We start from the raw sequence: 21,791 nt of genomic DNA, 5'->3' as shown, positions 1-21,791 counted from the left end.
CATCCCTGACGCTGCCCTGCCTGGAGCAAAGCACCTGAGCCTTCGGTGGCTCTGAGCAGCTGAGCCACTTGGCAGACAAGCGCCTTTTGTCCTAATGCATCGTGTGGTTTCATTTCCTCTCACACTTGGTATTGCGTCTCACAGCTCTGTGTCAGCAACAGCCAATTTGGCTGCCTGGGGAGCCGGCAGGGAGCAGTCAGATAAATTAATCCGCTCTCCGAGCCTGCGGGAGCTCCGGGCAGCAAGTGGCCGTTCACCTGCCACAGTCCGAGGGTCGGGAACATTCCTGTTGCCCTGGAGTGACGGCAGAGAGGCGGTCAGGGCCATATCAACAGGGCGAAGGAGACAGCACCGAGGGCCCTCGGGTGACCACAGGGTCAGCCTCAGGGATCCAGAGCTCCCAGACTGAAACCACCTTTGTAATGATATTAATAGTACTAGCAACAGTAACACGATGGCAGAGCTGGCATTTGTGGGGTGCTTATTGTGTGTCAGACACCATGCTAAGCATTATTATATACCTTATTTTACTGAATTCTCATCATATTCCTATGGGGTGGGTATCTTATACCCATTGTACAGATGTGGAAACTGAGGCTCAGGTTAAGTCACTGGCCTCAGGTCCTGCGACAAGTAGGAGGCAGGGGTAGGTTTGAGGCTGGCTCCATCTGGGACGAGCCCCTCCCTGTCACAGGGTGTTCCAGGTGCCAGCCTGCACTGCAGGAGGGCAGGGGTGGTCTGGGTTGGGCCCCTCTCTTGGGCTCCTTGGGGACCCGCAGCCCCACCCCTTGGAGGCAGGAGGCCCCGCCCCTGACTGGTGGTCCCGCCCGCAGCTGAAGGAGCACCCGGAGAAGGGCGTGTACGTGAGGGGGCTGTCCATGCACACGGTGCACAGCGTGGCCCAGTGCGAGCACATCATGGACATGGGCTGGAAGAACCGCTCGGTCGGCTACACGCTGATGAACAAGGACTCCTCGCGCTCCCACTCCATCTTCACCATCAGCATCGAGATCTACGCCGTGGGTATGTGGGGCCCCCGGGGCTGGAGCCGGGCCGGACACCCTGAGCTGGGTTCTGCTCTTGGTAGCTGGGACACTTCTCTCTTGGAGCCTCAAGAGCCCCACTGCAAACTGGGAAGAGCTGCTCTCACTGCCGGAGGGAACAGGAAAGGGTCCTCCCGACGCTGAGACCCGTGTTTCTGGGATAAACAGCAACAAGGACAACACTCGTGTAGCCGACGGCGAGCACTTGCTGCGCCAGGCAATTGCCATGTGTTGTCTCATTTACTCCTCCCAGCAACCCCGGGAGATAGGTACTAAGACCATGCCCATTTTACAGATGAGGAAATCGAGGTCACACGACTAGCAAGTGCCAGATCTGGGTGTCTGTCCCAGGGGTCTGCCCCCAGAGTGTGCATCACTCAGACCTTTGGGATTTCTCCTCTTTCTCTGTAACGTTCAGTTACCTGAGAAAGAGACGAGGAAGGAAAGAAACCGGGTTTATTTTGGATCGTCTATAGGCCAGAGGCTGTGCTGAGCGCTTTACACCACTTCGTTCCACTTAAATCCCACAGCGGTCTAGAGACAGGCATTGTGATTCTCATTTTACGGATGAGCAAACTGAGGCTCCGACAGGTGAGGTGATTTCCTTGGTCAAGGCCCCATAAGCGCTCAGTGGTAGAGCTGGGATTTGAACCCAGGTTTCCCTGACACCTGGGTTTTCTCCACTACACTGCAGCTGCCTCCAAGTTTATCTCATGACTGGGCCTCCAAAGAGCAGCGGAGCAGGAAGCAGCCCCAGGCCAGCTAGGAACGTAATTCTGGACAGTCCTGACGCAGGTGGAACCTCCCACCACGCTGGCCTAGCCCCCGGTGCTTGCTGGGTGTGGGGTGGTCAGTCTGAGTGTCCCCTGGGGTGCTGACATGGCAGGGGGGGCGGGGTCAGTGTGGTCACAGCCGCGGTGATGCGGCTGGGGGAGGGGCAGGGCCTGGGGCAGCCAAGCACAGATCAGGATGGAGGAGGAGAGAGCGGTTTGGTTTGGGGGACACCTCTTTGCAGGAGAGTTTGAAGGATGGGGAGGCTGCCTGCACGTTTATTGCTTTCATTATAAAATAATATAAGCTCAATAACGATAATTGGAAAGTAGAGAAAGGTCGGGAAAAATTACTCATAGTCCTGGAACTAAACAACTAACATTTAAGCATATTTTCTTTTGACCCTTTTTTTCTATGAAAATTCTAAACACAATTGAAATTTACGCTCTGTGTAGCTTTTCCCTCCCTGCGTGTTTCATCTCCCTTGCGGTCACTAAGTGTTTTCCATGTTGTCATCCCCATGTCTTCATGACCACATATGGTGGCTTTGCTTGTGTCACGTCCCCGCCAGTGCTTGGCAAGGGTGACAGTTGCTTCCAGTGTTTCAGTGCTGTGATCATGCCATGATGAGCATCTTCATGCACAAGGCTCTTCCTGCTGTGAGAGTCATGTCTTCAGATTAGGTTCCCTACAGGGGACCCCTGGAACTGAGGGTGCCAACATGGTTGAGGCTCCTGGTACGTTCTGCAAAGAGCTCTCCAATAGGGCAGTGCCAGCCTCCTGCTGTTTTTTATTTAATACCCTGAGGAACCAGGCCCCTCTCCGTCTCTGCTGAATACCAGCCACGTTTCTCGCTCCTTCACATTGCTGTGCTCACAGACATGACCTAGGCCAACTCTGGCTTCAGCCAGTGGGAGACTAAGGGGGATGTCTGTGCCCCCGTCCCCCCCCAGCGAGGGGTTTGGGTGAAGAGTCAGAAAGGAAAGATTTTTACCTCCATCCCATCGGGGACAGTTGATGGTGCAGTCTAGTGACAGTAAGCATTATGAGTAGTGCTAAGAGCAGCAAGCTGTCATTTAACGAGCACTCGCTGTGTGCTGTCAGTGTAATCCTCGCAACGACCCTTTGGGGTGAGTTTGTGTCCCCATTTTACCGAGAGACTGGCTGAGGCTTAGAGTCAAGTGAAATCCCTGAGTTTCACAGCTGAGGGATTGAATTGGGACGAGACCCTCCAGGTCTGTGTCTTTGAAACCTGTGCTCTGAGCCTGGTGCTGCCAGCCTGGCTCTCCTGTCACCCTCAACACCCGGGGCTGCTCGGCCAGCATAGCTGCGTTCTTGCAGAGCAGGGCTTGTTCTCGGTGGGGGGCGGGGACACCAGCCACGTGCTGGCCCGGGGAGAGGCTGTTGCTGTCAGTTTATTCCTCCCAACAACCCACCTGTGGACTAAAAGAAAAAAAATTAAGCTTTCAAAGAATTAAAATTAGGTTTTTTTTTTTTTTAGAGACAGGGTCTTGCTTTGTCACTGAGGCTGGAGTACAGTAGCATGATCAGAGCTCACCATAACCTCGAATTCTTGGGCTCAAGCGATCCTCCTGCCTCAGTCTCCCAGGTAGCTGGGACCACAGGCGCACGCCACCACACCTGGATAATTTTTTAAAAAAATTTTTTGTAGAGATGGGGTGTTGCTATGTTGCTCAGGCTGGTCTTGACTACTGGCCTCAAGCGATCCTCCGCCCTCGGCCTCCCAAAGTGCTGGGATTGCAGGTGTGAGCCCCCGTGCCGGGCCTGAAGTTAGTTGTATTCAGAAATCTTACCGAGGGCTATAGATGGAGCCCTGTAGCCGGGGATCCGTTCTGCCCGACAGCCCCAACGTGGTATTTCAGCGCACGGTCTGTATGCGGGTGGTGAAGATTCAGTGGGCGCAAGGTCACATCACACTTGCTCAGCGGTGACAGCAAAACAGAACCGCACCGAATGGGGTGTGAGAGCGCATCTGGCACAGCCACGCGCCCTGCCAGACAGCAGTTTAGGAAAAGGCCAGGACTGGGTCATTTGTCTGTAAGGAACGGAGGGACTCAGGCAAGAGGCGCGGGGCTGTGCACTCTATCCGGTCTTGTCTTCCGAGCATCCCTCGGGAGAGCTGCACGTCCGCGGAGTCGGGGGGCCTGTGAAACTGCGCTGGCAAAAGCAGAAGTGACCAAACGTGGCCGCCTGCGCCTGCCACCTTGTCTCCCAAGCCCCAGTGGGGAGCCATTGTTAGTCTTGTTGATGTGAGAAATTGAGAATTAGAGGGGTGTGTGGCCCTGCTAATGTCACACAGCAAGGAGGAGGCAGGGCCGGGCTGGGAACTGGGGCCGAGAGTCCCCAAGGCCAATGTTCCCTGTGTTAAAGGACACAGCTCCTTGGTGATCCAGTCGCCTCACAGGACACCTGCAGGGGTTGCTGTTGTCACAGGTATCTGGCTACGACAGCCAGAAGGAATCCTGCTGCGACTCGCAGGCCCTGCTCCTGGAGTCCGGTAGCCCTGGGTTCTGATCTTAGCTCCACTTCTTAGCACCTGTGGGATGTTGGGCAGATTCCACACCCTCTCTGAGCCTCGGCTTCCTCTTCTGTAAAATGGGCACAGCAATAGCACCTCCTCCAAGGGGCTCCATGTATGGCTGAAGTGAATCCCTGGAGGGGATGGTGAGTCCTCAGCGCCTGGAGGCTGAGTGCCCGCGCCACCGCGGGGCTCACCAAAGGCCCTCGCCCTCTGCCCGGTCTGTCTGCAGACGAGCGGGGCAAGGACCACCTCCGGGCGGGAAAGCTGAACCTGGTGGACCTGGCGGGCAGCGAGCGGCAGTCCAAGACGGGTGCCACGGGGGAGCGGCTCAAGGAGGCCACCAAGATCAACCTGTCCCTGTCGGCGCTGGGCAACGTCATCTCGGCCCTGGTGGACGGGCGCTGCAAGCACATCCCCTACCGGGACTCCAAGCTGACGCGGCTGCTGCAGGACTCGCTGGGCGGCAACACCAAGACGCTGATGGTGGCCTGCCTGTCGCCCGCCGACAACAATTACGACGAGACGCTCAGCACGCTGCGCTACGCCAACCGAGCCAAGAACATCAGGAACAAGCCTCGCATCAACGAGGACCCCAAGGACGCGCTCCTTCGCGAGTACCAGGAGGAGATCAAGAAGCTCAAGGCTATTCTGGCCCAGCAGATGAGCCCCGACAGCCTGTCAGGTAGGACAGCGGGGACCGGCGGCAGGAGGGCAGTGGGAGGAGGAAGGTTCTTTCCCTTTGTCTGCGCGAGGAGGGAGCAAGGCCCCCACCTCCTTTCCACCTCACGGGAGCTGCCCTGTGGGGACGGCCCAGATGGCATCTGCGTGCCGAGCGCCCCAGGAGGAGACCAGTCTGTCTGGCCCGTCCCATCAGCCGCAGGCCCTGTCGCCCACTCCCTGCCTCGGCTGTGCTCCTCTGCCAGCCCCCGTCGCTGCTGTCCCCATGGCAGCATGGTGCTGCCCCTGCTCGGCAGCTGCTGACTCACTCCACACCTCCGCCCTGCTCCCGGAGAGGCGCCTTGTTATTGCCGCTCTCACGCCCGGCGCTCGGCTGTCATCCGGCAGGTGTACCTAGAGCATAGAGAACTGAGGGCTCCCTGGGATTTTCTTTATCCCAGAATCTCTTGAGGAAGGGAGCTCAGAAGAGCTTGGGTCCATCTGTCCTTTCACCCACCTCCCATCCACCTTCCTCTCTCTCCCTCTATTCTGCACCCCCCACCCATCTTCCCATTCACCCTCCCACCTTTTCATCTATCTACTGCCTTCCTACCCACTCCATTATTTACCCATCTACCCACTCACCCGTCTACCCAGCCAGCCAGCCATCATCCAAAGACTCACCCATCCTCCCATCCTTCCTTCCACCCACCTATCCATCCATTCACGGATCCATCCTTCCTTCCAGCCATCATCCACCCATCCTCCCATCCATCCATTCATCATCCAAGACTCATCCATCCTCCATCCTTCCTTCCATCCACCTACCCACCCACCCACCCTTCCATCCGTTTAACCACTCATCCATTCACCCATTCTAACCACATACCCCCTCCACCCTACCATCCATGTGTCTACCCATTCATTCACTCCATCCTATCATCCATTCTTTTATCTATCTTTCTACTCACCCACTCACCCATCCATCCATCCAGAGTTTGCTGAGCACCTCCTCTGTGTGTGGACCTGTGCTGAGTCCTGGGGACACAGAGATGAATCAGACCTGGGCTCTGCCTCATAGGGTACCTAACCTCCTGGAGGAGAAGGACACTCCAGCAGACCATCACCTGCAGCAAGACACACTCTAGGGCAGACAGCTGAACAGGGCGGAAAGGAATGCATGGCCAGGTCTCTTGGGGTGAGATGTTGTCAGTCAGGGAAGGCTTCCCAGAGGAGGCCATGATTGAGCAGAGTCTCGGTGGATGAGAAATTTTTGTTAGGATGAGGGTGGCCAGTGTGTGCAAAGATGCACAAGCTGCGGTGCATTTGGGGAGCTATGGCTCCTTCTGCTGGCTGCCTGGGGTCCAGGGGTGGTGGGAGCTGCCAGGCGGGGGCTGGAGCAGAGAGGGCCTTGAGCACGGCGAGGAGGGTTCCACTCTGGCAGTCTGCCTTCCTCCTCTTTTCCTGCTCCTGCCCCCGCCCTGCTCACCTCCAAGATCGATAAGGGGCGAGGCAGAGGCAGGAAGGGTGAGGGGTACCAGGAGCGGGTGTCGGGGGAGGCTGTGCTGGTGGCTCCCCAAACCCAGCAGCTGACATTTGTGACATTTGTACGGCCTGCCGGGAGGGCCGTTGGTGTCCCTGATACCTGGCTGAGGAGCGGGAGCAGAGCAGGCTGAACCACCTGGGGCTGAACAGCCTGCTCACCTTGCTCCTTGGGCAGGTGACACGGCCCCTGTGAGCCTCAGTCTCCTCCTCTGGGAGGTGGAGATTGTGACGACACGGCCTTGTGTTTGCCGTGAGGCGCTGGGAGAGTGACCAGAGATGGCGCGTGTGTGGGCTTAGCATGGGGCCCGGCACACAGGCAGACCGTACCTGCCGCTCTGACTTGGGAGTTGGCCTCGAGACCGGGCGCGTCGCACCCAAAGCTCCGTGCGTCTGCCCTGCCGGGTACTGGCTGCGCGACGGTACCGGCTCAGCCGGGCTGTCCCTCTGGAACTGGCGTATTTCTCTCTCTCCCCTTAGCAGAACTTGAAACATCTGCCCACTTTCCCGGCCCCCGGCCCTCTCCTTCAGTCTCTCTCGTCCCTCCCACTGGCTCTGCCCTTGGCCGTGATGGCCGCCTCCTCGCTGCTCCAGGGGTCAGCCTCAGGCAGGCCTCACCTTGTCCTCCCGGGGTCAGGTGGCTCAGCTGCCCCCTCCCTTCTTGGAACGCTTGCTTCCTGACGCCTCCGTCCTGGTCCTCCTCCTGCCTCTCCACCACCCCTTCTCTGTCCAGGGTCCCCATGCTGGGCAGTCCCAGGCCGGTGCTTGTCCTCTCCTCTCTCTGCACTCGCTAAGGTGGCTTCGTCCGGCCGCACAGTGTCAGCCACCACCTCTGTGCTCAGGACTTTCCTCTGTGGACCCCCAGCCTGGCCGTGCGATTTGTGTCTGGGTCTTGATTTATAAAGTGACTGAGTGACAACCTGGAGAGGTCACTGCCATTGAAAGGAAAGTTTAACGTTACAGGTCCCCCAGAAAGGGGAGGCAGGTGTGCTGCACGGGCCGGGGCCAGGGCAGCAGGGGGAGGGGACGGGCTCGGCCAGAGCCTTTGCGGGGGCTTCCGTGGTAAGGCACGGAGGGCTGGGGAGCAGGGTGGGACCGGCGAGTTTGAATCATTCCCATGTGGGGCCGCTCCTTCCTGCGGTCTGGCCCAGGTTGGTTCAGGGCAGGGAGAGCTTGGCCTGGTGTCTGGAAGTTAGATAAGGAGGGGGCTGGGGGTGTGCAGTCGGGGTCGGTTGGTTTGTGTGTCAAAAATGGACTTTCGGCAAGTTGTTTGCTGCCTCTAGGAATTAGCTAGCCCTAGGAGTGGCTCTCCCTGGCCAGCAAGTCCCCTAAGATGACAAAACATCATAAAATATTGAAAAATTTTTTTAAAGTGTCTTCTGAAGTCCAGACTTGAATATGCAGCCTGTAATAAGCATTTCAAACTCAACACATCCCACACTCCGCTCCTGACGGGCCCCCATCTGCCAGCCTCGCAGCCACCCCCGCCCGGCGGATGGCAGCGCAGTCCTTCCGGGCGTTCAGACCAGAAACCGTGGGGTCACCCTTGGCTTCTCGCTTCTCTCAAATCCGCATCCAATCCGTCAGCAGATTCTGTTGTCTCTTCCTTCAAAACTCGGCTAGAGCCCATCGGCTGCTGCCGCGATCTGCCTGCAGGCCTCCCTCAGCGCGTTCTCCGTGGAGCAGCCCGGGAGATCCTGTTCAAACCCTGTCCTGTCACTGCCCTGCGCACACCTGCCAATGGCCCTGTTTAACCCAGAGTAAAAGCTGAAGCCCTCACAACCTGGCCTCCGTCTCTCTCCAACCTTCTCTGCGCCTCCCCTCTAATCACTCCCTCAACTCCAGCCACACTGGCCTCTGGGTTGTCCCTGAGACAGTGCAGGCCGGCTCCTGCCCCGGGGCCTTTGCACACACTGCTCCCAGGCTGGCAGCCTCCTCCCCAAGGTCTCTGCCACTCTCTTCCCACACTTCCTTCAGCTCACTGCGCTCATCTCGCCTTGACTCAGAAGCCTTAGCGCGCTGTGTAAACTGCAGCCCTTCCTCCTGCCGCGTGTTTCTGAGCACCTGCCCTGATTTCTTTGTCTTCTTAGTGCACATCTCTGAACATGTTACGCATTTTGCTTATTTATTGTTTGCCTTTCTTCCCCCATGGAAGACTCAATGTGGGCTTGGAGTTTTGTCTCTGTGCAGGGTGGCACCCTCAGTGGGTGACACAGAGGGCTCTGTTGGATGACTAACCGAGCATTTTCCATGGAGACATGTGAAATGAGTTCAGTCCTTTAGACTGTTTTTTGAATGACCACGTAGTCATCTTTCTACAGACCTGCAGTCAGTTCCTGCAAACTGTGTGCACCTTGGTCTCGGTGCTTCTGTCTGTTTCTCTCCCAGCCCTGCTGTCCAGCCAGGCGCCCCCAAACCCTGTCCAGGTTGAGGAGAAGCTGGGGCCCCCACCTGTGATCCAGCACGACACGGAGGCCGAGAAGCAGCTGATCCGGGAGGTGAGAAACCCAAGTGGGCAGGTGGGGCCCCGAGGGATGGGGAGGGCTGCCACCTGGGCTGAGGAGGGCCGGCTCCAACACGACTTTACTCCTCCTTCTCCATCACCTTGGGGTTGGGGCTACACTCCCTCTCTTGTGGCAGAGAAAGCAGAGGCTCGAAGAGATGCCATAACTTGCCCAAAGTCACACAGCGAGGGTGAGTCTGAGCCAGGATTTGCACTTGGGCTCCTGACTCCAGACTGCAGGCCTTGTCAGTGCCTGCATGTGGGGAGAGCGGAGCAGGGTGTGGGGGCGTGGCAGAGCATCCTAGGTCCCAGCTTCCGCTCCCTCCCCAACTCCAGGCTCTGTTGGTTTCCGGAAGTCCCTGCCATTTGAAGGCTGCATTTTGAGATCTGAGCATGTGATGGAGTTTGACATTTGACAGTCCTTAGAGCACCGGCTTTTCCTGACGGCAAACCTAATGCCGGGCAGGGACGGCTCTTCAGGGGCTGGGGCCTGGGTGTGTCTGCAGCTGGGCCCCTGCCACTCAACTGTGACCTCAATTGGGATCAGCCTTGAGGCCCTGGAAGTCCCTGTCAGGCTATGGGGGCCTGGGGCCCAGCCTCTGGGGCCAGGCTTGATAAGGCCTGTGGTCTCAGTCCAGTGGGCTGGGGGCTGGGAGAAACCCACCAAAGAGTCCCCAAGTGCTGTGACAGGTGGAGGCTTGTGCTGTTTGGGGAGAGGCTAAATGGTGGCCTCTGGGGGAGCTCGACTGCTCACTCTGCCTCTTTGCCTGCTGGCCTGGGGCAGGTGGGGTGTCAGGTCCGTCTCCGGAGCCCTGGGCCTGGCTCCTGGGGAGGTGTTGGCAAGGACGGGGCCTTTGGGATGGCTGAGCATAGGCCCGTGGAAACGAAGAAAGTCACACTTTTTGAGTCGGGAGCATGCGCAGAGCCATGCAGTGAGTGGTGGACTTTGGAGGACGGGGCAGGCGAGGGCTGCAGGAAGCCCAGGTGGGTGGGCAGGTGCCTGGCCGTGTAGCAGGCAGGTCGCTGCTGCCCCCTAGTGGCCTACAGGGAGAAGTGCCGCTGCCCGGGGCAAGCCCCTGTGAGGTGTGGCGACGGGGTCCTTCTGCCCTGGGCACGGGGTCGCCTCCTCCTCCTTGGTGGTGTCTGATGCCACCACTACCAAGTCGCCAAGAAACCCTGGAGTTTCTCTTGTGAGCCATGCTTAGAGGAAGAGTCAAGAATGTCTGCCCCTCTCCTCCCTCCCGTTTGTTCTTTCTTATGATGCTTGTATTTATTGAGCACCTACTGTGTGCCTGGGACTCTGCTTTCCTTTCCATCCCAGAACCATTCAGGACCAGGGCAGAGGCCCTGTGTGGCGCAGGGCACAGGCCGGGAGTCTGCTCAGCCGTGAGTGCGAGGCGGCCCTGGGCTTCAGTCTCTAGTCTACAGGGGGGATTTGGACTAGAAGATTCCTAGGGTCCATCCACCTTTCACAGTCTGCAGGTCCATCCTCATGGGCTCTGTGGCCTTGGGCAGGCTGTTCAACTCTCTGAGCCTGTGTCTCCTCCTCTGTAGAACGGGTGTCATAGCAGTTTCCATGCAGCTTCACACGGGCTGTGAAGATAAAAAGGGTTTCTTCTTGTTGGTGGGCTGTGTGTCGCATACCAAGTCGGGGGTCTGGGCTGGCACTGCAGCCCCCATTTAATCCTGAACAGGAATATTCTGAGCACCTCCTGGGCACTGGGCCCAGTAGCTGGAGGGGCAGGGGGCACCAAGGAAGAGAATTCCTGTTTTAAATATCTGAAGTAAACACAGCATGTCTTTTTTTTTTTTTTTTTGACAGAATCTCACTCTGTTGCCCGGGCTAGAGTGAGTGTCATGGCATCAGCCTCGCTCACAGCAACCTCAAACTCCTGGGCTCAAGCGATCCTCCTGCCTCAGCCTCCAGGGTAGCTGGGACTACAGGCATGCACCACCATGCCCAACTAATTTTTTCTATTTTTAGTTGTTTGGCTAATTTCTTTCTATTTTTAGTAGAGACAGGGTCTCGCTCTTGCTCAGGCTGGTCTTGAACTCCTGAGCTCAAGCAATCCTCCCGCCTTGGCCTCCCAGAGTGTTAGGATTACAGGCGTGAGCCACCAGGCCTGGCCACACAGCGTGTCTTGTAGACTGTCTGGGAGGATCCAGCACAGACGGAGAGGTCGCGGCATAGGAGGGAGCTGGGGGGTTGGGAGCAGGTGGCGTGGCTTAGGCTTCTGGTGACTTATCTGCCGCCACAGGGCAGACCTGCAGGCAGGTGAGGGGCTCCCACTGATTTGGGGAGTGAAGGGTGTGGAGACAGAGGGACAGGGGAGGACTGGGGAGGTGTGCTCGGCCACTCAGAAGCCCACGTTTTGAAAGGGGAAAGGAGAAAAAAAAAGAGGCCCATGTTTAAAAGTGACAATGGAAGTCGGTGCGGCTGCTCACAAGTGCGTGTGCATGGTCATGTGTGTGTTTGCATGTGCGTGTTTCCAGCCAGGTGTTGCTAGGGCGCAGGTGTGGGTGGGCCGAGGCCCGGGTTTAACCAGGCTCAGCTGTGCTGGGGGGGGTTCAGAGGCACTTGGTGAAAGATGGCCGGAGGGCTGGGCCCTGGGATCCCAGCGGGGTGAGGAAGGAATCGAGGGCAGGGCCGCGGTGTGGAGGTGAGGGGGAGGTGTGCGTGAGGCCATCAGAGCTGCCTGGCCGTGGAACCTCCCTGGGCCTCAGTGACATTGTGGGTATTGCCATGAAGCGCACATATGTCTAAAAATGTGTGGAAGAATGCAGTTACGTCATTCTCTGTCCCCTTCTCCCCTTCCCTGAGAGCCTCAGTCAGCACCGTTGGCGCCAGTTTTGTTCTTAAGAGAGGGATCTGGAGAGGTGGAGAGTGCAGCGGGGCCTGCCCTGCGCCCATCCCTGCGCCCGTCCCTGCGCCCGTCCCTGTGCCCTCTCTCTGGCCTGCAGCAGCTGCAGGCACCTCTGTCAGCAGCGGCTCCAAAAGACAGAGGGTCGCAGATGATCGTTAATTCATAAATGCTCTGCCCCCCCGCTGGGCGCTGTGCATCAGAAGCCCAAATATTTCGCTGAGCCCGTAGCCCGCAGTTCCGCTTCCTGCATTTCCTGGGGCAGCGGGTGTTTGTGGAGCCCCTGCTCCGTGCTGGGAACTGAGGCCACCAGCCAGGACAGTCCTGGCTCCCTGGGAGTGTGCGCCCTGGTAGGGGCGTCCGACAACAGACCTGCGATCAGACAGATACAGAGAGCAGCACGGAGGGCGCACTGGCTCAGGAGGCGGAAGCAGCCCCTGAGATTACTGGGGAAGCCGAGAACCAGGGGAAGCAGGACTTAAAAAAGGAAAACACAGCAGCTGCGCCCTCAGGTCTCCTGAGAACAGCAGTGGTGCCTGCAGAGTGTGAGGAGAGAGAGAGGTGCTGGGAGAACTTGCTGGACAGCCCACACCGTTCACACCTGGCCACACCTGGTCCCTGGGCTGTTGTGCCCTGGAGTCCTCAGCCAGGGGTAGTGAAATGGGAGAAAGTCCCAAAAAGAAGCAAAAGCCAAAGCCCCCAACGGCTCCTCCGGAGAATGGAACAGGAGACCCGTCCACCTGTCTCCAAATCCAAGAAGAGAAATCTGTCCCAAGCAGGAGCTGGTTGGTAGGCATCTCGAGGGGACCCCTGGCAGCCCAGGTCTTCTGCGAGGGAGACGTCTCCACCCCAGGAGGAAGCAGCGAGTGACCAGAGGAGGCAATAGAAGCATCTCCAACAAAAAGGGGAAATTCTCTGCCGTGGAGCTGCTGGTCAGCAGTGGGCTTGGAGAGGCTGCTGGCAACAAGATCCTCTGAGGAGAAGAAAAAGTTGCACAGACCAGCCCAGGAAGATGGGAATGGACGTCCTCTGGGAGAGAGGCATTCCTCAAGGTGACATTTCCCACCCTGTGTCCTATATTCCAATAAAAACAAATTCAGGCCAGCACAGTGGCTCACCTGTAATCCCAGCACCTTGGGAAGCCAAGGTAGGAGGATCAGTTGAGACCAGCCTGGGCAACACAGTGACATCCTGCCTCTATAAAAAATGCAAAAATTAGCTGGGCATGGTGGTGCGTGCCTGTAGTCCCAACTACTCGGGAGACTGAGGCAGGAGGATCGCTTAGGAGTTTGAGACTGCAATGAGCTATGATCATGCCATTGCACTGCAGCCTGGGTGAACAAGACCCTGTCTCAAAAAAATTCACGCACACATCATAAAGAGAATAATGGGAGCTCAAGATGTGTGCTAAAAAGAAATAGGGGCAGCCACAAAGGGTGACGGCAGGGGGTATTCTGAGAGGATGGTCAGGTAAGGCCTCTCTGAGGGGGCTTACTAAGCTGAGGCCTGGGGAGGAGCTCGCCCAGAGCAGAGCAGAGGCCCGAGCAGGGAGGAAGCGGGCGTGTCCACGTGTGGCAAGGAGCCAGTGATGCCAAATGTGGCCAAGGGGCGGACGGTGCCAGATCATGCAGGGACTCAGGTCAAGTTGAGGAGCTTAGATTTTTCCTGCGAACATGGGATGCCACTGATGGCTCCTGAGCAGGAAGAGACCTGTGTGACGGGCGCGTGGTGGCTGTGTTGGGGGTTTGGGGCGGGAGCCTGAACGCAGGTGGAGGTCCTGGCGGGAGGCTGTTTGGACGAGAGCTGGCGGTCATAGCAAATATGGGGAGAAAAGCAGATGGAAAAAGTTTTTGTTATTGCCGACGGGTTGGGGACCATTGCGCAGAAAGGCATTTGTGGATGCAGAAAGGTGTTCATGGTACGTCATTGTGTAGAAAAAATAGGCTGCAAACAAACGGGTCTTCGCCAGCAGGTCACCGCCGCCGTGTTGTGTGACTGGGTTCGGCTGGCTTACGGACGGTCTGTAGTGTTGGAAATGGCGGTAAATGCTGCCTCCCCTCGGCCCCACCTGCTCCCAGGAGTACGAGGAGCGCCTGGCCCGGCTGAAGGCCGACTACCAGGCGGAGCAGGAGTCCCGGGCCAGGCTGGAGGAGGACATCACGGCCATGCGCAACTCCTACGACGTCAAGCTGTCCATGCTGGAGGAGAACCTGCGGAAGGAGACAGGTGGGCGCCCCCGGCCCGGCTGTCCCAGGGCAGGCCCAGCCCCTCTCCTTCTGCTCAGCGACTGCATTTACGGAGCACTTCCCGTGCGCCAGCCCCAGGCCTTTTGACCCCCACAACAGTCCGGCGAGGCAGGTACCACCATCACCCCCATCTTATAGATGAGGACACGGAGGCACAGAGGGGGTAAGGAACTTGTCCACAGTCATGAGTGGAGCCGGGACTTGATCCCAGGCAATCTGGCTGCAGAGCCCGTGTTCTCCCCACCGCGCGGCACGTGCTGGCCGCCCCCAGGCCAGTGGGGCCTGGGCTCACGGCTGACCTTGAGTTAGAAAGGACCAGGTGAGCCACTGCTCGGGTGTCTGCGTGTTCCGCAGTTTCCTCTCGCTTCTGAGCCTCTCTGTTAGCACAGCAACCACATCCCATAATAAGGATTCACTCATTAGCAAGACCTTTTACCTGTCTGGAAGTTTGTGTGGTCTTCTTGCCATTCTAGGGTGTTCCACCCCAGCAGAGTAGTCAGACACCCATCCTGCGGGAAGCCCAGACTTCCCGGCACTCACAACAATGTTGGGAAACCCAGTCTGGCAATGATGACGGTCCCCGACCCACCCCCCCTGCCGGTGCAGCAAGGGGGGACTCCCCGAGTCCACACATCACAGGCCTGGAGACCGAGGCGTGGAGAGGTTCAGGCCACTTCGCCGGGGAGTGGATGTCACGTTTCAGCAAAGGGAACATCAGAACCCGCCTGAGGGAGCCCGGGGCACGGGCGATGAGGAAACAGACGGGATGGGGGAGAGGTGCCAGGAGCCCCCGCGCTGGTCGCACTGAGGGGCTGTGTGAGCACAGCCCTACCCCAGCTGGCAGGGACACACCACTCCTGGGAGAGACCCAGAGCAAGAGGGAAGCAGCAGATTCTAGCATTTTCTGTCCCTCAGCGTGTTCCCTCTAGTTTGAACGTTAGGCCTCTAAGTGGCCTCCTCTATTTGGTTTCTGTAGCTCTGACATCCCTCCCCAGTGTTCGGTAGCTCCCGTGGTCTGGCATATCCCGTGGGCAGGAGCCCTGAGCTGGGCACTGCAGTCGGGGCACCTGGGGGTCTGGAGTGTGCGACACCCACAGGTGCAGCCTGCTGACATGTGAGGCGCAGTCCCAAGGCCGGTGCTAAGAGCTCAGCCAGCGCTTAGCAGCTGGGGAGGTCAGAGGATGGAGAGACGGCAGTGCTGGTCAGGGAAGGCTGCCTGGAGGAGGTGGAAGGAGGCCAGTTTGAGTTCCGATGGGCAGAGGTGGGATGACACCTGGCTGTAGCCAGACTCCGGGGGCATGGGAGGCTCTGACTCTTAAGCTGGTCTTTTGGAGACATTGGAGTCGGGCCCAACTTCTAGGGAAGGGTCTCCACTTTTTAATCCCTTAAAAACCTGAAGGAGGGTCTCCATTTTCCAGAGGCTGTCCTGAAGGCAGAAGTCCTCTACAAGGCTGAGGTCATGTCCAGGGCCGAGTTCGCCAACATGTCGGAGTACTCGCCTGCCTTCCAGTACAAGACACCCATGAGACCCGAGGTCTTCTCCATGGCCGACGCTCTGCCCGGCGACGACGTCTCCAAGACTGAGATTGCTTCCAGGTTTGAGGAACTGCCCAGCGTGGGGCCCTCCAAGTCTGAGATTTCTCTTGGGTCCAGTGGGTCGTCCACACTGGAAGAAACCTCTGTGTCTGAGGGCTTCCCTGGGCCCGAGGAGCCCTCTGACCTGGAGTTCTCCAGTGCACCCGAGGTGGCTTCTGAGAGCAAGTGCTTCTCGGAAGGGTATCTCTGCCAGGAGGCTGCCGGGCCCCTGCCGGAGGAAGAGAACTACCTCCCGGAGGAGCCGCCGCCGCCGCCGCTCCTGCAGGTGTTACCAGGGCTTCGCGATCCTTTTGCCGGGGTGGAAGCCAAACTGGCCAGACTCTCCTTGGCTGTGGCCAGTATAGACGCACCCCAGGAAGACGTCCCCAAGGCCCCCATGCAGGTACTGATGTCACGTATGATGCCGTGCACACACTGAGCAGGCAGAGCTGGCCGGGGCACGGAGGTCACTGTGCCTGCACAGAACCTCCGGGCCCTGCTGCTCTGGCGGTGCCTGCACAGAACCCGCGTGGCTCTGGTGTGGGTGGTGTCCGGGGGTCTGTCTGATGCTCTGGGAATCAATGGGAAGGTTGGGGTCGAGGTATGAGGTCATGCATGTGGGCACCTGCTCTGCTGAAGGAGGGAGGCTGCCGAGTTGCCATGGTTACACTGAGCTTCCGGGCCTGCAAGTGGCTTGGTGGCCCTCGCACGCTGGCAGGCTCAGGGCATGAGCTGGATGGGGGCGTCTGCGCGGCTTTTGCTCCATCCCGCCCCTGTCCAGCATCTTCGCCCTTTTCAACCACCCTCTTTTTGTATGTTTTTAAAAGATCTTCCTCTTTTCTCCCTTCTTTGTTCTCTGCTTTGCTTTCCTCCCCGTGTGTGTGTGTGTGTGTGTGTGTGTGTATGTGTGCGCGCACGCTCAGGCCTTTGAATCAGACAGACCTGGGTTCAAATCCCAGCTCTAGCACTTAGTTGTGCGACCTTGGGCAGTGACCTCTCTGGGCCTCTGTTTCCTCATCTGTGAAATGGGGCTGCTGGTGTGTCGTTCACACCCTGGACCCTGGCAGGAGCGCACAGCATGCCCATCCATCCCTATTTCCTCTCCTCCCTGTCTCCCCCTCGTGCCCCTTCTCTCAGTGGTGACAGGCAGAGGTTATGGGTGGCGAGCGGCCTTGGGGAGTTGAGGCAGAGGTTGGAGGTCGGGCAGGGAGGTAGATGATGATTCTGGCCCAAACCAGTCCTCTTCCTCCCCCAACCCCGTTCTCCTCCCAGCACCCCTCCCTGCCAGGCCTGCTGGAGCCCGGCGATGCCACATCTGAAGCTGAGGTGGCCGATGACTTCCTGCCCAGGATGGTGAGTCCCTCCCTGGGCTGGGCCCTCCGCGTGGCGGACCAGTTCTGTTGAACTTGAGACAGACAAGAACCTCAGCCTTCCCCTGGCTTATAGCAGGTGCCCATGGCCAAGCCATGTGCAGCTGGGGGAACTGTCGTCCTCTTGCTGTTATTATTTTGTGTGTGTATTTCCTTCTAATTTTTTAAATTTTATTTTTAATTATTACGGGTACATCATAGTTGTGTAACATATCTTTATAGGGTACATGTGATGTTTTGATACAGGCATACAGTGTGAATTAATCAAATCAGTAATTGGGGTATCCGTCACTCAGGCATTTATCATTTCTTTGTGTTAGGAATATTTCAGTTCCACACTTCCAGTTATTTTAAAGTATATTGGAACTTATTGTTTGTTGTAGTCACTTTGTTGTGCTGTCAAACGTTCATTCTGTCTAGCTATAGTTCTGCACCACGAACCAGCCCCACTTTGTCCCCCGTCCTCCCTACCCTTCCCAGCCTCTCTGTCTCCAGGAGATCAATTGTTTTTCATATTTAGCTCCCACTTGAGTGAGAACATGTGTGATTTGTCTTTCTGTGCCTCACTTATTTCCCTTAACATAACGTTCCCAGTTCCATCCATGTTGTTGCAAATGGCAGGATTTCATTCTTTTTGTGGCTAATATTCCATTGTGTGTATGTACCACAATTTCTTTATCCATTCATCTGTTGGTGGACACTTAGGTTGATTCCAAACCCTGGCTATTGTGAATAGCGCTGCAATAAACATGGGAGTGCAGATCTCTTTTCAATATACTGAATTCCCCTCCTTTGGGTACATACCCAGCAGTGGGATTGCGGGCTTACATGGTAGTTCTATTTTTCACGTTTTGAGGAAGCTCCAGACTGTTCTCCATGGTGGTTGCACTAATTTCCCAACAGTGTCTGAGGCTTCCCCTTTCTCCACAGCCTCACCAGCATTCATTATTGCCTGTCTCTTTGGTGAAAGCCATTTTACCTGGGGTGAGATGATACCTCATTGTAGTTTGGATTCACATTTCTCTGGCGACTAATGATGGGCATTTTTTCATATACCTGTTGGCCATTCGTATGTCTTCTTTTGAGAAATGTCTATTCAGATCCTTTGCCCATTTTGAAATCAGATGATTTGATCTCTTTCCTGTTGAGTTTTTGGAGCTCCTTATATATCCTAGTTGTTAATCCCTTGTCAGATGGATAGTTTGCAAATATTTTCTCCCATTCTGTGGGCTGCCTCTTCACTTTATTAATTGTTTCCTTTGCTGTGCAGAAGCTTTTGAGCTTGATGTGATCCCTTTTGTCCAATTTTGCTTTGGTTGCCTGTGCTTTGGGGGTATTGCTCAAGAAGTCCTTGTCCAGACCAGTGTCCTGAAGCATTTCCTCAGTGTTTCCTTTTAGTAGTTTTGTAGTTTCAGGTCTTAGATTTAGGTCTTTAATCCATTTTGATTTGGTTTTTGTATATGGCGAGAGCTCAGAGTCTAGTTTCATTCTTCTGCATGTGGATATCCGGTTTTCCCGGCACCATTTATTGAAGAGACTGACCTTTCCCCACTGTATGTTCTTGGCACCTTTGTCGGAGATAAGCTCACTATAGATGTGTGGATTTATTTCTGGGTTTTCTATTCTGTTCCATTGGTCTATGTGTCTGTTTTTATGCCAGTACCATGCTGTTTTGGTTTGAAGCTCTGTAGTATAGTTTGAAGTCAGGTAATGTGATTCCTCCACTTTTGTTCTTTTTCCTCAGGATGGATTTGACTATTCTGGATCTTTTGTGGTTCCATATAAATTTTAGTATTATTTTTTTCTATTTCTGTGAAGAATGTCTTTGGTATTTTGAAGGGGATTGCATTGAATCTCTAGATTGCTTTTGGTGGCGTGGACATTTTAACCATATTGATTCTTCCAATCCATGACATGGAATATCTTTCCATTTTTTGGTGTCATCTTCAATTTCTTTGATCAATGTTTTACAGTTTTCATTGTAGAGATCTTTTACTTTTTTGCTTAAGTTTATTCCTAAGCATTTTATTTTATTTGTAGCTATTGTAAATGGGATTACAGTCTTGGTTTCTTTTTCAGATTGTTTGCTGTTGGTGGATAGAAATGCTACTGATTTTAGTATGTTGATTTTGTATCCTGCAACTTTAGTGGATTTGGTTATCAGTTCTAATAGTTTTTTGGTCGAGTCTTTATGTTTCTCTAGATATAAGATCGTATCGTCTGCAAACAAGGATAATTTGACTTCTTTCCAGTTGGGTTACCTTTATCCGTCTTGTTATTATCGATGTGAATAAGAGGCCTTTGTTCCGGATAGTGATTTCAAACCTTCCACAGCCTTGGAGCCCTTTGTCTAAAGGAGTAGAGGCCCAGTGTGTGCAGAGGACGAGGGCTGCAGGACAGGGCTGGTGGACCCTGAGGCAGGAAACTCAGTCTGAACACCCCCGCTCTTGGACCCCACCCTCCTCTTCTGCTTAAGACTGCAGCAGGCCCCAGGGCGGTGAGAGGGGCTTTACGTCTCCCACATTTATGGAGGAAGAGGACGGTCTGGACGTGAGCACTGGCTGGGAGCTGGGCACACGGCAGGGTCTCAATCAGTAGTAGCCAGAGTGGCCGGGAAAGCCCAGGCTAGGAAGTGACATTGAGGTGGGACCCAGGCGAGAAGGAGGGGCCGAGGAAGCAGCCTGCAGAGCACACAGCAAGTGCCAAGGTCCTGTGGCTGGAGAGATCTTGACTTTCTCAGCAACAGGAAAGGAGGCCGGGGGCAGGCGAGGCAGGCACGGAGGGCACAGCAGCCGCGGGGGAAACTGGATTTTCCTGCGAATGCGGTGGGAAGCCACGGAGGGTTCTAATCAGAAAAGGGGTGTGATCACTTTGTATTTGAAGATGATTGTCCTGGCTGCTGCATGGAGACTGGATCTGGGGGGCAAGAGGGGACGTGTGAAGACCATTTTAGGGGTGTTGGAGGACACAGCGGCAGCGTCCGGGCTATGGTGGGTGGGATGCCCCTGTTGGGACGGAGGCCGCCTGCGAGCTGTCCCGGGGCGGCCTGCCCACCTCCATCCCGGTTTCTCTTTGTGCTCAGGATGTTGATCTGCCCACAGAAGTGGCCTCAGACGTGTCGGCAGCAGAGCCTGGCGTGTGGGTTGGGGCCGAGGCCCAGGTGGCTTTGGTGGCTCAGCCTCAGCCCCTGCTGGCCATGGCAGGCATGAGGAGGGAGAGCGTGGGCGTGGAGGTGGCCGTGCTGACCGACGACCTGCTGCCTGTCGTGGACCAGCAGCAGGTGCTGGCCCGGTAAGCACCAGAGCCTGGGGCTGGGGCCCCCGCGGCCGGTGGAGGGACGTGTCCCGGGATTCAGGGATGCCCGTGGCTGCTTCTCAGCTGTCCCTGCTAACATGGCGAGGCGGCCCTGATGCTCTCTCCAGGACAGTGGGGGCTGGCATGGCACTAGGGCCGGCGGGGCATGGGAGCTCTGGGGGCTACACAGGTGCCACCGGATCCTAGTCAGGTGCCTGCTGAGGGCCAGCTGCCCTAGGGAGAGAGTGAAGGGCCTGCCGCCCACCTGGCCTTCAGGAATTAGGGATCCCAGGGCAGGGTGACGCAGGCTGTCCTCAGGTCCAGCCAAGCCCCCAGGCCCCTGGCCTCCAGAGCCCTCCCTGATGTGAGACTCATTCACACTGGGACAAGCCACCCCTGGGCACCCTCTGGGACCACCTGGGGAGCTGGGCTTTCCTCTCCGCTGTGTGGCTCTGTGCAAGTCACTTAACTTTTCTGAGCCTCGGCTCACTTTCGTGAATGATGATGTCAGCCCCACCTCTATGACAGAGTCAGCCAGGGGTTCAGCCTCCTCCCGGCAGTGGGAGACCTGGGCCAGAGGCCACAGTTCAAACCTTAATTGAGCAACTACTGCGTGCCCTACTGGGCACTGGGATGCAAAGATGAATGAGATTCGGCCTTGGCCTTCAAGGGGCCCCTAGTCAGGGTTGGGGCAGACACACAGGCCCAGGGAGGGCCATGTCCTGTAGCAGCTGGAAGCACATGAGCTGAGCAGTCCGACAGCCTGGGTTCCCATCCTGCCTCCTCCACTAGCTCTGCTGCCTCAGGCAGACTTTAAACCTCTCTGAGCCTTAGCTCCTGGGCTGCAAAATGGGTGAGTTTGAGAAGCTGGTGGGGAGGGTCAAATGCAGTGCCCTGGAGGGGTGGCAGCCAGGCCGGGTGCACAGAAAGCACTCAGCGTGTGTGGTGGCTGTTTCCACGACCTGGTGTGGAGTGAAGGTCGGGAAGGCTGCACAGGAGAGGGACAGCTGAGCAGGGTTTGCAGGACACACGCCTGGCTGGCATTCTAGACAAAGGACACAGCATCCCAGAGGCACAGGTGGGACACGGCCTGGGTGTTTGCAGACGATGAGCAGCGAGTTAGAGTTGGGGTGACTGGGGTGCTGGGGTGCAGGGGGAGATGAGATGGAGGCACCCTCTCTGCCCTCCTGGGTGCCTGGGCTGCCTCCCCATGGGACCCGCAGGACTTCCGGCAGAGCAGGGACTTGGATGCGGCTCCCTCCGCTCTGGCTGCCACGGGGCTGGTCAGGGCCGCGGCTCAGCTTGCAGGGTCCCATTTCCGCCTCTGAACGTGGTCTCCCCTCTTCTTTGCTGAGGCCTTATGACGCCTTTGGCACCAGCTCCTCAC

The 21,791-nt window shown here is 56.7% G+C and overlaps 1 protein-coding gene across 2 annotated transcripts in view; it reads left to right on the top strand.

Annotated features, from left to right (window-relative positions):
- The window catches only part of KIF17 (kinesin family member 17), a 41,155-nt gene that overhangs the window by 7,917 nt on the left and 11,447 nt on the right, over positions 1-21,791 (top strand). For both annotated transcript variants that reach the window (XM_069477425.1, XM_069477424.1), the window contains exons 4-10: positions 834-1,023; positions 4,586-5,038; positions 8,944-9,053; positions 13,998-14,145; positions 15,584-16,143; positions 17,013-17,093; positions 20,193-20,401. In XM_069477425.1, the coding sequence (XP_069333526.1) occupies positions 834-1,023; positions 4,586-5,038; positions 8,944-9,053; positions 13,998-14,145; positions 15,584-16,143; positions 17,013-17,093; positions 20,193-20,401 (1,751 nt within the window). The remainder of the gene's footprint in view (positions 1-833; positions 1,024-4,585; positions 5,039-8,943; positions 9,054-13,997; positions 14,146-15,583; positions 16,144-17,012; positions 17,094-20,192; positions 20,402-21,791) is intronic.

Source organism: Eulemur rufifrons, chromosome 8 (genome assembly GCF_041146395.1).
Source record: "Eulemur rufifrons isolate Redbay chromosome 8, OSU_ERuf_1, whole genome shotgun sequence".
NCBI classification, from domain to species: domain Eukaryota; kingdom Metazoa; phylum Chordata; class Mammalia; order Primates; family Lemuridae; genus Eulemur; species Eulemur rufifrons.
This window is presented reverse-complemented; position numbering and strand designations above follow the sequence as displayed.